The following is a 16,794-nucleotide window of genomic DNA, read 5'->3' on the forward strand; positions in this document are numbered from 1 at the left end:
CCCCACTAACTTAGGTCTGGCTGCCAAGCACCAGTAGTGCCATCATGCGGCCAGAAAAAGAAATTCCAGTTGTCCCTCACCAGCTCAATTAAGGAAAGACTCGGGTTCCTGCACCCTTCTCCCTCCCCTCCCTGGCCCCCACATTCCCCTTTCAGAAATCGGTTTTCTGACTTTACGCTAGCACTCCCAAATCCCTCCTTCTGCGGAGGAAAACGAGCCAGTCCCTCACTCATGCTAAGTGAGCAAGTCATTTTCCAAGCCTTAACTTCCACTCCTGTAAAATGAGGGGAAGGATTGGGGCGGGATATATTCGGCTCACTGGGGCCCCTAAAGACTGTCCCCTGTGCTTTCTTTTTGTGCGAAGGCTTATAAAAGCTAAAAGCCCTGTCCATGGTTCCCAAGGTAGTAAGCACCAGAGGCAGGTTTGGTACCAGTTTCTATCCTCATCTCCAAGGTTCCTCCCATCACTAATATCCGATGGTCTTTGTAACATGACATTACACAAGGGTTTTGGCTTTTTAAAAGATATTTGGAGAATCGTTTGTTTAATGGGTAGAATGATTGAACCTCAGAAGTGGGAGAAGTCAACTCATCCAACTGAACTTCAGTCCAGACGGAAGCGTGAAGCCCCTCTCACTCTCTCTCAGGAGTATCATAGCACGATAGATAGGGCGCTCGACCCAGAGTCATTGATGTTCATATCTGCCTTTTCTTGGCAGAGATGCTATAGTGGTTTGCCATCTCTTTCTCAGCTCATTTTACAGGTGAGGAAACGGACAAGCTGGGTGAAGTGACTTGCCCAAGGTCATTTTTTGAAGTCATTTTTCTTGACTCTAGGCCTAGCATTCTAGCCATTGAACCAGTGGAGACCTGGGTGTAAATCCTGACTGAGATACCTCTTAGCTGACCTTTCTGGGGCCAAGCAGAATGTCTGTTCTTTCTTTCATTTGACTCTACTCCAAGAATAGGGATCATGGCCAGCCCCCTAAATCTTAAGTTAAGCTTCCCCAGTTCCTTGGGTGATTCTTCTCTAGCATGTCTTCACCTTCCTGGCTACTCTCTCAGGGATGGGATGGGGTCCAGCTAGTCAAAGGCCCCCTTGCCTAAGATGTGGTCCCCAGAACCGGATGAGTGTTCTAGCTGCTCTGACCTGGACATTTCACACTTCTCTTGTTCTGGACGTAGAACACAGAAGCCAAGGAAATGAATCACAAATGAAGGATTTTGACATTGATTCAAGTTCCTGGGATAGGAGCCAGAGACATTTTTTAAAATTGAAGGTGCCCCACCAACCTCTCTGAACTGCCTCTTGAGACACGAGCTTAGCTTTGGGGCAAACCAATGCTCTGGTTACCTTGAGCCTGTAATTTCCCTAGAAAAGATAGTTATGAGGGAAAAAAAGTAATGTGTTAGGAAGGGAAAGGGCAGCTCCAAGAGAGTGGTAAAATGCAAGGAATTCAAACAGGAAGTGAAATGAAAACCCAAATTCATTTGCCAATGGGCAGTAGTGCCTGGCTTATAATTAAGGCTCAGCTTTTTAGGTAAATATATAATGATATCATGGGCTCCTTTGTTAAAAGAGTTTTAAGTCTTCCATTAGCTCACAGTTTGTCCTTTCCTGCTGGGGCTGGCTACTCTTTAACAGCACCACTAACTATACTGGCCTTAAATCGCTAGTTTCTGATTTATCTGTCATCAGTGCATAGGGGCGGGAAGCTGGGAGACATCTTTGTTTTGTGACCTCTATCTTTTTGGTCCCCAGCTGGAGCAGAGGTATAGCTGTGGCCCATGATACTTTCTTTAAGGTCAGTGGCAGCCCACTCTGCTGCATCATCTCAGAGTAAATGTGATGCCCTCACTTGTCGTTCATCTCCCCTTCAGCCGGGCTTGCCAGACCACCCGATCCTTCCCTTATTTCTCTTGGTTCTGCTGCCCAGCTTTCTACTCCTTTTGTTGAAAAGTTTGAGGTTCCATGTATGTACCTTTGAGCCAACCACCGTTAGCCAATCTCTGTAACGCAATCCTCACAAAGGTTTTGTAGCTCGTATTCAGGAGCCTGGGGATGTGGTCCTTTGGTTCTTGGGACTTACCCTCTTCCCTTTCCACTAAACTCAAAAGCCCCCAGAGGCTTGGAACCATGACTTCTTTCTGCCTAGCTCAGTTATTTTTTTTTTAAATTTAATAGCCTTTTATTTACAGGATATATACATGGGTAACTTTACAGCATTAACAATTGCCAAACCTCTTGTTCCAATTTTTCATCTCTTACCCCCCCCCTCCCCTAGATGGCAGGATGACCAGTAGATGTTAAATATATTAAAATATAAATTAGATACACAATAAGTATACCCGACCAAAACGTTATTTTGCTGTAGAAAAAGAATCAGACTCTGAAATATTGTACAATTTAGCTCAGTTATTTTCTATCCCTGCTCCCTCTAGTGGTATTCGCTATAAAAGTCAGAAAGTGGAACACTTTCTCCAAGATCTTAAAGTTGTTGTTTCTTGATCAGTTAAAATCAGCAAAATAAATAAATAAACAAACAATAAATAAATAAATAAACATTTAAATGAATGAATAAACATAAATAAATAGCTCCCCCTTCAAAATCTGAAAGCTGTTGTTTCTTGATCAATTAAAACTTCCTCCTTAGAGATCTGAAAGCTATTGTTTCTTAATCTGTTAAAATCTCCCCCTCCAAGATCTGAAAGCTGTTGTTTCTTGTTCAGTTAAAATCTCCTTAGAGATCTCTCGGTCAAATCAATCCCCTCATATTGCACAGGAGTAAAGTTGAGCTGGGAGAAAGTTTATGATTGGTCCAAAGTCACATAGTACGTGAGGATATCTTGCCTGTGGACATAGATGGTCAGGTGACCTAGATGAGGCAGGTGACCTTGCATGGCTCATCCTCACTTAAATCAATTCACTTGCCTGTCATGGTATCACCTCCCTGATGTCTTGATCCTCTTTGAGAAGGAAGGACAAACGGCAACAACAGACAACCAGTGAATTTGTGGCTAAGGACCAGCCCCCAGGGGCTCTGGATCTTAGCCCAGGGACTGTTTAACTTCACCAAAGCTAATTTCCCTCCATATTCTTGAGCTTCCTTCCAGTGATGTGGCGTGGTAGGAAATAACCCAGAGTTTCTCCTTATTTCTTGCAAATCTTCATTTTCTTTCAACAAATCTGAGAAATATTCTCCTATTACTTGCAGTAGGGGTCCTCAAACTTTTAAAATAGGAGGCCAGTTCACTGTCCCTCAGACTGTTGGAGGGCCGGACTATAGTAAAAACAAAAACTTTGTTTTGTGGGCCTTTAAATAAAGAAACTTCATAGCCCTGGGTGAGGGGGATAATCGTCCTCAGCTGCTGCATCTGCCTGGCAGGCCGTAGTTTGAGGACCCCTGACTTGCAGCCAGCCTTTCATTATACTTCTTACCTGGGGGTTGGGGATATCGCAGTAAGTCATTTGCTGACTTGTCTCAATGTGTTGACAGTTGACCATAGTTCTTGCTTGCTTCTCCCCTCCTTTCCAGAACTTTGCTCTCTCCCTTTCCATGGTCCTCCTCCCTCAGCTATCTCCCTTTCTCTTCCTTTAAGCAATATGCTCCTTCGAGTGTGTTCCTAGCAACATCTCTAGAACTTCTTAAATTTTTTCTACTCAAGACCCCTTTTCACCCAAGAAATTTTTACCTGACCTTGGGCATATAGATATATAAAATAAAATTTTAAAAATCAACTATTTACCGATAATAAATCTCTGATTTATCCTAAGTGCCATTTTGTTCTCCCAAATTAGTTCTTATTTCTCTTATTCCTGATTTTATTGGTTTTCCGGCCTCTTCCTTCAGTCCCAAACATACCCAGAAGGGAATGTCTCTTCTCTCCCCTTCATCACTCATCTTGCCAGCATTATTCCCCATGTTGACCTATCTCTGTGTTAAGCTCAAACTCCCTGTCTTTATTTTTCTCCTTCCATCCCTCAGAGTTCATGGGACCCTTCGCATCAGACAAAAAGAATTGTCTTCTCTTCTTTTATATTCCTTAATTCTTTCTCGAAAATAGATATCACCAGCTCAGCTCACTTCTTCTCTTCCATTCCTCAAATGTACTTGGCGAGAAGCTAGAGGTCGGAGAACTGTGAAATCTTTCTAGCAACTTGATATGTTGAGAGGTCTGCAGTTTCACTGGTGTGGAGATTGTATTCCCTCCACCACCTCAGATCTCGCAGCCCCAGCCCCCTCATTTTACAAAGAAGCCCGGTCCTCAGAGAGGTTGGGTACTTTCCCTATGGTCACATAGAGCACCTTGGACCTGGGGCTTCAGAGCTATCTCGAGAACAATTTGTGCCCGGGGCAGTGCCATGTTTTCTGTGTGTAATCTCATTCCTGCTCATCTCAACAGTGCACTTTTCCCAGGGAGAATTTCAAATATCTTATACTTCTCCAAGTTTCAAAAGAACTCCCTACTTCTCTCTCTCCTCTCTTCTCTCTTTGTTTCTGTGTCTCCTTCCCTTCTTCTTTTACTCTCTTCCTGCTCTTCTTCTCTCCCTCTCTATCTTCTTCTTTCCCTCTCCCTCCCCTTCCCTCTCTCGACTTTCTCCCCTCCTCTCTTTACCCTTTTCCTCTTGTCTTCATCTCTCTTTTCTCTTTTTCTGCCCCTCCTCTCATTACCATCTTTCCCCCCTCTCCTTCTTTCTTTCCTCTCTTTTTCTGCTCCTCCTCTCATTACCATTTATCCTCTTCTTTCTCTTCATTTATCTTTTTTCTGTCCCCTCCTCTCATTACCATCTTTCCCCCCCTCTCCTTCTTTCTTTCCTCTCTTTTTCTGCTCCTTCTCTCATTACCATTTATCCTCTCCCCCTCTTCTTCTTTCTCTTCATCTCTTCTCTTTTTCTTCCCTCTCCTCTCTTTACTCTCTCATTACCCTCTTCCCCTCTCCTTCTTCATCAAGCCAGCAGGCACATATTAAGCACTTATTATATGCCTAGCATGGTGCTAAGTGCTAGAAATACAAAGAAAATAGGGAAATAATCCCTTCCCTCACACTCTAATGGGGGAGAGGCATGTAAAAAACCAGGTACATGGAAGAGACGTATAGCAGTTACGGGCTCTTCCCTCAGCTCCCTGTTAATGGGGATCCCAGAAGGGCCCCCTGTGCCCCTCACCTAGGGCACTCTGCCGTTCCCCCACCCTGATGTTCAGTTAGTTACAGGTCAGCCTGGCCCTTGGCCCTGGGTCTGAAGCCCCTTCCCTGCTTCCCTCCAGGGTTTCCGCTGTCCCAGGTGCTGAATCCTTTGCCCAGCAGCTCCCTGTTTCTATAGTTTTTCTGGGAGTCCATCCCGGAGCACACCCCAATCCAGAGTGAAGTCCCCCCCAGAATGTTTGGGGTCAGGTGGCCCATCAGGGCTTCCAGAAAGCCGTGTCTGCATCGTCTCGTTGGCTCTGTGGGGCTCACCCACATCTTCCCATCCCCTGCCTGTGACAGATGCCTCTTCCCTTGAGTAAGCTCTAAGGGAGAGTTTGGGGGCCACAGTTGGCCCAGTCCTCCCACCTAATGATTGTCCGCTCTCTCTGCCCCCTCAAATCAATTCAAGAAGCACTTTTTCCTGAGACACCTAACACAGCATCCAGACTGGATACTTACCTTTCTCCTCCCCACCCTAGCCCAAAGATGGATGTCTGCTTCTAGAGGGGAGACCGAGGAAGGAAGGGAAGGGAACACAGATAATAATGAGGAAGAGCTAATATTGATGGGGTGCTTTTAGTCTCAAAGCGCTAAACATATATTACCTCATTTGGTCCTCTCAACTACTCTGTGAGGAAAGTGCACCGTTATTGCCCCATTTCACAGATGAGGACATTGGGACAAACAGAGATTAAATAATTTGCTCAGGGTCACACAGTAAGTCTGGATTCAAACTGAAACCTTCCCAACTTCAATCCCACATTCTGTGAGGGTCCCATAATCACCAGAAGGTCCCATGGAAGGAGCCCTCTGAGTTAGCTCACCTTGGCACCCAACTGAGTCAGAAAGATTTACTTAGTGCTTGTGGAGATCCTTCCAACAACCTCGTCAGGTAGATGTCATTGTTATCCCCATTTTACAGAGGAGAAAGCTAAGGCTCAGGGAGGATCATGAGCCTGGGGGTCTATTTACTGTGCTCCCTCGCAGCCTCCGAGCCTCAGCCCAAATTCAAAGAAAGGGATATTTGGTGACTCAGGTCAGCGGGAGCCTTGATGCGCTTTTCTGCCGTTTATCTTTACAGGAAAACTCTGACACCTTCCTCTCGGCTGTGGACACAGACTGGAAGGTAGGGCCACCACTTTCTCATCCCAGCTTTGCAAGTTTGGGGGGCAGCAGAGATACCCCAAGGTCTGGGGGTGTCAAGAGGAGGGGAAGGGATGGAACAAAGGAGGGTGACTCCTCCGCTGACCCTTCCCGCTGCCAGCTTGGGAATGGAGGGCTGGGGGGCTCGCAGCTAAGGGAGCTGGCCCCTGAGGTGCCCCCTCTGGAGGCCCCCCGGCCCTCTCCTTCCAGAAGGGGTGCGGGGTGACACCCTTGTGAGTTTGCTAGGCCATCAGTCTTTCTCAGACAGGGAAGGGCAGGAGGAGGCAAGGGGAGAGACGGGCTCCCTGAGAGGTGGGGGAGCCGTGCTGTGATCTGAATCGGCGTTTTCCACCAATGAAAACCAGGCTGGCTTTCAGAAATAGCTGCTGTTTCCATGGTAGCTGTTGCCTTAGCAACTCTGTCCTCCCTCATTTGATGACAGATTATCTGCTAACCCTGAAAAGGTTTGGGGGTTTTCCCCCTCCTTCAAAATAAGCCTCTGCCCTCCTTCCTAGTCCCATTCTCCACTACAGGCTGACCCCCTGTCAGGGGTACACCCGCCCATGATGCCTCTTGGGGCCTCTGAATGTTTGCTCTTGTGTCCAGTCTCTGTCCACAAAGCAGGGGCTTTGTAGTGATCCTGCCCACTACAGGCTCGGGGTGCCCTGGCCAGGCCGCCAAGGGAGCCCTTAAATTAGGGGGGGCTCAAGCTGGGCCCTTCCTTCTGGGGGTGCCAAGGGGAGGGGAACCGCCAAAAAGCACGCACCCCGAGGGCCAGGCAAACCCAGGCTTGGATAAGGGAGAGGGCGGGGGAGGAGGGAACAGTCTACCTTGACATTTTTCTCCCAACTTTGTGGCTCAGGGCCGGTGTCATTCCACCATAGTTCCCCCTAGGCCAGGCCTGCAAGTTCTTGATCTGGGAGGGCTTGTCCCAGGGATTTGGATGCTGGGGGGATGTGGGGACGTGGACCCGAGGGAGCGGGGGCTGTCAAGCTGTGCTCCTGGAGGACCGGTGAGCCCCGTAACAAGGTGAGGAACTGTCAGGGTCTGGTGGCTTAAAAGATCACAGACTGTGTGAGTGTACGTCAGGGACTAGAGCCAGCCGGGGGCCCCGAGCTTACAGGTCAGGAAACTGAGGCCCAGGCAGGGAGCGCCTTGCCCAGGATGACACCACACATTATCCGGCCTCTCTCTCAGATCTCCAGACCCCAGCCCAGCCCTGCCTCCCTTGTGTTATCGCTTCTGTCCAGTCTAAACATGGGTTGATTATAGGGCATCTACAGCCAGGCTCAGACACTCCCTGGTCTTGTGACCTTGGATGTCCCACTTAGCCATTCACTCCCTGCTCCTCATTTGTAAAATGGAGAAATTCGGGGTGACTGAGAGGCACAGAGAACAGCACTGGGGTCAAGAGGACCTGAGTTCAAATCACCTCAGGCACTTGACATTTCCTAGCTATGTGACCTTGGGCAAGTCACTGAACCCAGATTTGTGCCCAAAATAAACCAATAAAATGGGGGAAGTAACAGCACCTGCTTCCCAGGATGACTGGGAGGATAAAATGAGATAATATTTGTAAGATGTTTTACATAGATATATGTACACACACACACACACACAGACATACTTCTCTGTTCCTGTCTTTCTCTCTGTTTCTGTCTGTCTGTCTGTCTCTCTCTCCCCCTCCCTTTTTCCCTCCCTCTTTACCCCTTCTCACTCTTTCTTTGCCTCTCTCTGTCTCTGTTTCTGTCTGTCTTTCTGTCTCTGTGTGTGTCTCTTTCTGTCTCTGTCTCTCTCTCTGTCTGTCTCACTTTGTCTCTGTGTGTGTCTCTCTCTGTCTCTGTCTCTCTCTCGTTCTATCTGTCTGTGTCTGTCTCTCTGTCTCTCTCCTTCTCTCTGTCCCTCTGTACACACACACACACACACACACACACATAAATGTCACCAACGGGGATATGGGAAATGAGAAGATGGGAATGGGCTGGACAGACCTACGGAGGGAGGGACAGAGGGGGCCACTTTGTTCCAAGGTGGGATGTTAGACCAGGAGCCAGAAAGTCCCAGCTTGGAATCCTGCTTCAGACCTTTACTCTCTGTGTGACCTTGGGGAAGGGAAGGCAGTTAACCTCTGCCTGCCTCAGTTTCCTCATCTAGAAAATAAGCTTGCCAACAGCACTTACCTCCCGGGATTATGTGAGCATCAAATGATCCACTCTGTATCCTGCGCTTTGCAAACCTTAAACTGACATTTAAATGTGGTTATAACCAGATGGGAAATTGGAAATTAGATAACATTAAAAAGTTAGCAGGAGCAGCAAGAGAATGGGGGGGAGTGGGAGACTCGGTCAGCTCTCAGGAAGAGCTGGTGCAATGATGCAAAGGGATGATGACAGTCCTGGGAGGAGGGCATTGATGTTTTAGCTGTACTTGAGGTGAGGGAGAGAGAGACTGTTCAGACACACACACACACACACACACACACACACATATATATATATATATACATATACATATGAGGAGAGAGTGTCCTTGGTAAAAGGAAAGGGAGATGGCAGCTTCTAGGCTTCTAGAGATTAGGTTAGTGAAAAATCAGTGATGGGGCATTCAGCTGGCACTGATTAAGTGTGCTCCATGATGTGCCAGGCCTGGCACAAAAGTGAGAAAGCCTCTGTCCTCAGGGAGCTTACATTTAGAAAAGTGACTGGCAATCTCCCACCTCCCTCCCACCCTCCCCCAGTGGGTAGCCAAGGCCCCACGAAGGACCCGTTTAATGCTGATGCTGCCCATCCCATCGGTTCTGAGCACTGCCCACCTGGACCTCCTGCCGACGGGGTGCGGGCATTGAAAGGAGCTGGCTCTGAGCCCGAGCTGGCACAAATGTCCTGACTAACAAGATGAATTATTTAAGCATTTGGAGAAAGCTCCTTCCTGCCGGCTCAGCACTTTCAGCCCCACCATTCCCCGTGGCTTCCTTCCCCATAAGCCCCGGCCACGTGTCTTCTCCAAAGACCAGAAGCAAGATGAGAAGGGCTCTTAGCGTGAGGTCACTGGGGATCAGCTCAGCCCTGCGGCTTCATGAGACTTGGGTAGGAATGGGGTTTTCTAAAGTCTGGGGCTCCTGGAAGTCTGCCGGTGGTCTCAGGGAAAGCCAATTCATGGCGAGCATTTTAATGCACCTTCTCTTCCCCCCCCCACCCCCAGTGGAGTTCAATCTGTCCTGAAATACTCAAAAGAAAAAAAGAAAGCTTTTTTTTTGGGGGGGGAGGGGGGAAGCAGAACCACCAGAGTTAACTAGTTGCCTGACCCACTGGTAGCTTTTTTCCCCAGAAACAAAGGGAGCAAACAGTGTTTCTGAGGGTTCCAAGGACCTGGAGAGGCCTGAAATTCTTAGGGATTGCTCCAGTGAATACATTCCAGTTCAGGGCTGCCGCTTTCAAAGGTAGATGGATAGAGTGAGTGCAGCAAGTCATCCTGGGATACGGGGAGCTTAACTGGTGGTTGTAGCTGCATCTTGTAGCTGAGGAGGATTGTGCACCGGGGCTTTCTTGTGGCTCAGGCACCAAGAGTGGAGGGCCCTTCCCGGCATGGTTAGGGAACTGGATTTAGGGGGGCCCTTTTCCCAATACTAGGAGCATCCATTGTGTGAAAATCAATCCCCCCGCTTCCTGGAAGGTGCTCCAGGGAGGAAAACTGAGTGTTGCAGAAGCAGCTCTTAGTGCCCATTCTCAGGCTTTCTCCAAACCTGGGGGAGACACACACACAGAAGCAGGTTCCTGAGACAAAAACCAGGATTTCTGCATTTGTCACCACAAGCTGGGCCTGGCTCCCAGTCCTCGGGCAGGGGGGATGATGGGGCCCAAGGCCTCCTTCTCTTGGCCAGTTCTCGCCTCGGGAGGGATGCCCCAGGACAAACGCAAGGACACAGCTGTGCCCCAGAGACAGGACAGAGGCGCAGCCAGCGGCCGCCTGCAAGGTGAGTCATGTGCATGTCCTGGGATCTCTCCCTCCAGCGAGTGGCTCTGCCCAGTGACGTCAGGCCGGTCTGGGGCTGATGCTGAGTCTCCTGCATCCCTGGGGTTGTGCACACGGGCTGGGCTCCGGCCCAGGCAGAAAAGGAGGCTCCGCCTCAGCCCGTTCTGCCTCCCGAGCCCTTAGCTCCTCACCGGGCCCCTTTGAGAAGGGGAGCGGGTGGCCCCGGCCTGGGGGGAGCTGGGGCAGAGGGGCTACAGCCGCGCCTCCCCTAACTTGCCCGGGAAAGGCTCGGCCCCCACGGGCTCCTTCCACCACCACAGAGGCTCATGGGCCACGTGTCGGCCAGTCCTCCGGCTGGGGCGGCTCCTGCCTCCCGGGACGGGCCAGAGATGCCTGCAGCGTCACACTGCCGGACCTTAAGTCTAGAAGCTAAAGAGAGATACTAGAGCATCATCCATCCATCCCCCAGAGGTCCAAACTCTCAAGTGCCGCCCCATGGGGCTCCAAGCCCCGGGGACATCCTTATGATGTGTGGGTCTGGATTCGAATTCTGCTTCTGTCTTTGTGTGTGTGATTGCGGACCTTCCGGGCCACAGCTTTTTACTTTTAAATGAGGTGTGAAGTATGACGGAAAAATTCTCCTCATCTGAAGTCCCGAGATCCGAGTTCCAATCCTACTTACTGTCTGGGGGATAGCGGACAAGTCGCTCTGCGCCTCTGTTTGTCCCTCTGTATCTCCAGCCTGGAACCGGGAAGCCCCAGTTCAAACCCGCCCCAGACACTTACTAGCCGGGTGACCCGAGCCAATCACTCACTCCGGTTTGCCTCAGTTTCCCTATCTGTAAAAACGAACTGGGGAAGGAACTGGCCAAGCTCCAATGTCTCTGCCGAGACAGCCCCAGGTGAGGTCGGGAGGATTGGGCAGGACTGAAAACCGGCTGGAGACGGTGAAAACTAACCCGAGGAGCGGGACCTCCGAGAACGCTTCCAGCGCGGGGCGGATTCGATGGTCTCTCAGCCCCGTCCCGGACCGCAGCCACTTCCACTAGTGGCTCACTGTGGTCTGTGAGTCACTGGCCACAGGGCATCGAGGTTCTGGCGCCCATCAGTCCGCAGCTGGGCTGTGAGAGTGTGGGGCGGGGCTCCCTCTGGGGGAAGTTAGCCTGGAAACGGGTGCGGGCAGCGGGGGACGGGGTGAGCCGGGCAGCGGGGATGGCAGGGTACCCGGCGCTGGGCCAAGCCACAGGGAAGGTACCTTCTAGCTGGGTGACCCTAGCGAGCCCCTGCCTCAGTTTCCTCATCTGTAAAATAGGGATCACAGTCTCAGAATGTGCTTGTGAAGGTCAAAGGGGATACTCTGTTAAGCGCCTGGCACACAGTGGGCACTTCTCTGCCAGGAGATTGCACCTTTCCCCGTAGCCCCCTGGACACAGGAAGCCTCAGGGCAGTAAGGAGCTGGGGGAGAAAATTGGGGAGGAAGGGGGCGGTTTCCCGGCGCTGGGGGAAAGCGGCTGCGTTTCGCCTGCAGCCTCGGACCCCGCCGACCCGCCCCTGTTTAACCCTCCTGAAGTGGGTGCAAGCCGGCGGGGGCAGCGCTGGCTGGGAGACGTCAATCAGCCCACCTAGTAACCATGGTGGTGGTGGGGGGGGATTTCTGGAGCAAGGGCAGTGGAGAACCTGGAGCCAGGGCTGCAGAGCAGTCAGGTGCAGGGGGGCGGACCCTCTCGGGGACAAAGCGGGGCTTGGCCTCTTCCCTCCCCGCCCCCCCCTTCTCTCTGTCTCGCACATAATGCATCCCCCTCTTGACATCCCTCCGCGGTCCCTGGGGGGCTAAGAAGCCAGCTAAGCAATTAGCGGAGCTGCTTGGGACTCCCTGGCTCCTCCCCGCCCCTCCTCCCCAGACCCCTGGGCCAGATGCTCCCGGATGTCAGAGCTGGAAAATGGCCCAGAGATCCCGTCTGGGGGGCCTTAGGCTTTGGGGGGTCACAGACCCCTCCGGTAAAGGTTCTGCTCAGAAACCTGCCTTTAAATGCACAAAGGAAAACTCAGGATTACGAAGGAAGCCCATTCTTTTGAAATACATTAATAGATTTTAAAACCGGTTTCCAGGTAGAGGCCCCCATCTTGTCCCTCCCCTGTATTTTACGAGTCAAGCAGCATCTATTAAGCACCTTTTCTGAGCCAGGACCAGTCTGAGGCTGGAGATGGGAAGAAAAGATAATGGGTGGTCCGAGCCCCTTAAGACCCTCGCTTTCTCCCAGGAGAGACAGCGAGGAGTACTAGACAGATTCAGAACAAAGAAGGAAACCGAGAGCCGGAAAACAGGAGGCAGTTGCTGAGTTCCCCTTCCTCCTAAGATGGGCCTCCAGGGACCTCAGACTGAGGCTGGGCTCTCTGACTTGCTGCCTACCCAGCGAAAGCCCAGTTAGTTACCTGGAAAATGAGCTTGGGGGCTCCTAGGACCATAGGTCCAAGGCTGTGACCACCTAGGCTAAACCTTTTTAATAGATGAGGAAGCTGAGGTACAAGATTACAAGACTGTGAGTGACTGAGAACAGGGCCCCGCATCCTTCCCCTGGAAATACTTCCTCTCCTTTGAGGCCCCCTTTTCCAGGAAGCCTTCCCTGATCTCCCCTCTTAACTACCAGCTAGAAGGTGATCCTGTGCTGGAGGAACACCCCATCTTCTCTCTCTGATCTTTCAAGAAGGCCAAGGGAGAAAGGGCAGTCATGTTCTTGGGACTTGGGACTGCTAGATCCTTCTTGAACCGGCCTCCTGTGCCAGAATTAGGACAGAGGAAGGTTGGCTTGCCAAGGCCCAGAGCTGGGGGTTCTTCCCCAGAAAATGAGATGCCAGCCGTGCCCAGCCCATGGCTTTGGGATCATGGGAAAGGCCCTGTCTGCCCCATCTCTGTGCCAGTTTCTGGTAGATTAGGAGTACTCCCGATCCTGCCCCCATCCAAGTGGGAGCCTGAGATACAGATGTCTCAGGCCTTTCTGCAGTCCCCGATCCCAAGGAGAAGCTCACAGAGGCTCGTAAGGCCGAACTTCCTCTTTGGCAGCCAGATAGTACAATGGCTGGAGCACCAAGACCACCTGAGCTCAAATCCAGCCTCGGACATTTGACACTTACTGGCTGTGTGACTCTGAGCAAGCCTTACCAAGAAAAAAATCCTCTCTCTCCCTGCCCCCCTTGCCAGGAAGCCTGCCTGGATCTTTTCTCTTAATGCCCCTCCGTTTTGCCCTCTCCAGGGATTGCCTCATAGTTATTGATGCACACAGTGCAGCGCCTCCGAGGGAGGCTCCTTAGGGACAAGAGCCCTGTCTCCTCTCCCGTTTGTACCCCGTTTATTGTATAGTTCTATGTAGTCTGCACTTAGGAAACATTTAAGTTGGGGGGACCCCCTCTGATGCAGCAAAGCCCGTCTCTCTGGGCCTGGGTCTGGAGGCAGAGGCTGGTCAGCTCTGAGGCTGCCGTGGGCACGCATGGCACGGCCGGGAGTTAGCGGGAAAGTAACCTTGGACCAGGCGGACTTTATGTGTCAAGGACCCAGACGCAGCCTGCTTTGTTCGCTGCTGGCTCGGAGGGTCCTCCAGCCCCAGCATGCTCTGTGCTCCGCGTGTGCCGGTGGCAGAGGCAGTGAGGGAGCACATGCCTGCCCATGTGCGTCTGTGCGCTGGCTAGAACTGAATTGGTTCATATGTGTAGTGGGAGGAAGAAAGATGGAGGAGGAAGAAAACATCAGTAATGATTTTTTTTTTTTGAGAAAGAAATTGAAAAAAAATAAGACTAGAGCAAGAGAGGATGGCTCGGGCCAATCGGAGGGTGACTAATTCCCTCCTCAGCCAATCAGGGAGCTCGGGCCTCCATCTCTGCAAGTGACTGCATCCCCCTGTCTGGCAGGCTGGGCAGGGGGAGGGCCCACGCCGGGGGCTGGAGCGGGGGTATAAATCCCGGCAGAGAAGCCCAGCCTTTGCTGCAGAGCTGCCAATCGCACCCCTCGGAGCGGGCACTCCTGCCGGGGCTGCGGGTGACTAAGGCTTTAGCATCCCTTGCCATCGCGGTCCTCCCGAGGGACGGCCCGCACAGACCCTGCAAGATGCCCGAGTGCTGGGATGGGGTAGGTACACCGCGCGGCCGCCCGGAGCTGCCCAAGCCCCTCGGAGACGGAGATGGGGGGGTCCGCCGGCCAGCGGGGCACGGGGTGGGAGGGCGGGAGGAAGCATCCCCAGAGAAAACCTCAGTGGGGGAGGGGGAGAGGGGCAGCAGACGTCGGTGCCACGGACAGACATCAGCCCGAGGCAGGGAAACGTGTCCGGTTTGTCCGTCCGGCTGGGGGGCACAAGGCACTGGCTAGGTGGTGCAAGTGTGTGTGTGTGTGTGTGTTTGGGGGAAGTGTCAGGGGAGGGGGATGCTGCCGTTTGTGTGACTCCGCCCTCCAGTCCCCCACCCCACCCCCAAGCAGGGACTGCATTCACCGCAGTGGACAGGGAAGCCCAGCGGTCTGTTTTGCTCTAAGAAGCTGCTCCTGTTGCTGCGGTGGGGAGGGGGCGTACCTACCTCCTCCACGCAAGTCCCCCCGTCCTGCGCAGTGTGTGGAGGTGAAACCGGGGGACACGGCCCCCCCGCGGGCAGGGCCACGCAGTCTCGATAACTCAGGGCAGATGACTGGCAAATTGTGGCCATCGGTTCCCTAGGGCAACGGGGTGTTTGTCTCTGTGTGTGTGTGTGTGTGCCCGCGCGGGGCGCCGGGCTGGCTCCCCAGCACCACCCCGGTGCTCTGGTCAGTCGCAAGGGCTCTCGGGCCCCCTCGGGATGTCGGGACCGGAGTTGGTGGGTTAGGAGCCAGAGGGTGGTAGGTGGGGCCACGGAAAGCGGGCGCGTCCGAGAACAAGGGCAGAGGAGGACAGGGAACGCTCTGGACCTGGGAAGTGGCAGGGCTAGGACTCCTCTGCGCCCCCCCCCGGACTGGCTGGGTTCTGGGGGGGCTGCGCCCCTCCCCCACGTAGCCTCCTTTGGGTGGAGGGCTCTAGCCCTCCCTGGCCGGGACTCCTCTGTAGCCCTCGGGCACGTCTGGGGGCAGAGATGCCCCCTCCCCTTCGCAGCTGGGTGGGGTTGGCCTTGAATTATTCATGAGAACGCCGTGCCCTCCCCTCTGCTCCCCGGGCCTCTCTGGGGCCGAGGTGGCCCTGCTAAAGCCCACGCGGCTTCTCGCCCCATCCCTGGGAGGTGAGGGCACAGGACGGGTCCGGCCTCGGAGACCCTCGGGCAGAGGGCGCTCGCTGGCCGAGTCTGGAAGGCTGGGACGCATCTCAAGGTCAAGAGCTGGAGCCGCAGCCTGGGCCCGAGGGGAAGGCGAGGGGGGGGGCCTTGGCCACCCTCCCCCGCCCGCCCCCCGCCGCTGCGGTGCCTGGAGGAGCACAACAGTCCTTTGCCCGCGGGAGGACCGCGCTGGGTCTGACATCACCGGGAGCCAATGGGAGCGGAGCCGCGGGGCAGGTGCTGGAGCAGCCAGGCTGCGAGTGCTTCCCTCGCCCGAGGATGCGGAGCTGTCCCCAGGGAGCGCGCTGGACTCCGGGACTGGCCAGGGCCGGGGGGAGGGGGGGGGGCCGCGGGGCAAGGCTGTGACCGCTTGTCTGGGCTGGTGCGAGGGAGTTCTCCCCAAGTTGGCTGGGCGAGCTCCCTCCCACCTCTGAGCCGGCTGAGTCATCCCGGGAGGCCTCGGTGAGAAATGAGGAGTGAAGCCGAGGGGCAAAGAGGCAGCCGAGGGCACCGAGACAGGCAAATGGGGCTGGCTCTCCCTGGCCCTGCTCCCCTGTGGGAGGTAGCCTTCCAGCCTCGGGCAACTCCTTGGAGGCAGTCTAGACAGGATGCCCTGGGGGCTAGGGTAGTGCTGAAGACCCAGTCCTGTTGAAAATTATCTTTGCACATAAATGGAAAACAAAATACTATTAAGTGCAAAAAAATAAAAAAGAAGAACCAGTCGGTATCAAGAGAGATGACTAGAAAGAGTAAAAAGAGAATAGCTAACGTTTGCTTCGCATTTTGTGGGGAGCAAAATGTTTTCTGCGCATTAACTCCCTCAGAGGGGCCCTAGATTTGGAACCAGAGGGAGCCGTTATTCGTCCTGGCCCTGCCTCTGTACCTGCGGGACCTGGTTGGGCAGCCCAGCCAGTGTCGTCATTACTGAGCTAGATAATCGTGAAGGTCAGTCTTTCCTGCTCTGAGTCCCATGATCCCCGAGGGGCCGGTTTCCCGGTCAGACCCTGCTTCCTCGGCTGGGGCATGAGGTCGCAGCTGGGAGCAGCGGCTGATGGGCAAGTCCTCCCCTCGGAGCTCGTCTGCCCGATCCGGTCTTTGAATGTGCTTTGCAGGGATGGCCGGTGGTCTCTGGGCAGGGGCTGGGAAGGGGACCGGGCTTGTCAGAAGTCACCCTGCGTTTGACCCTGAGGCTGAGGACGGAGCTCGGGCCCCTCGGTCATTCCCAAGCCT

The 16,794-nt window shown here is 53.3% G+C and overlaps 1 protein-coding gene across 3 annotated transcripts in view; it reads left to right on the forward strand.

Annotated features, from left to right (window-relative positions):
• Positions 1 to 16,794, forward strand: part of NDRG4 (NDRG family member 4) — a 61,716-nt gene that overhangs the window by 27,846 nt on the left and 17,076 nt on the right. The window contains exon 3 of one of the 3 annotated variants that reach the window (XM_031949942.1): positions 6,269 to 6,313. In XM_031949942.1, coding sequence (XP_031805802.1) covers positions 6,269 to 6,313 — 45 coding nt within the window. Of the gene's footprint in view, positions 1 to 6,268; positions 6,314 to 14,211; positions 14,423 to 16,794 lie in introns of those variants that run through there. The other 2 variants (XM_031949944.1, XM_031949943.1) reach the window with 2 other exon arrangements.

This window comes from Sarcophilus harrisii, chromosome 2 (genome assembly GCF_902635505.1).
Source record: "Sarcophilus harrisii chromosome 2, mSarHar1.11, whole genome shotgun sequence".
Taxonomy (NCBI): Eukaryota; Metazoa; Chordata; class Mammalia; order Dasyuromorphia; family Dasyuridae; genus Sarcophilus; species Sarcophilus harrisii.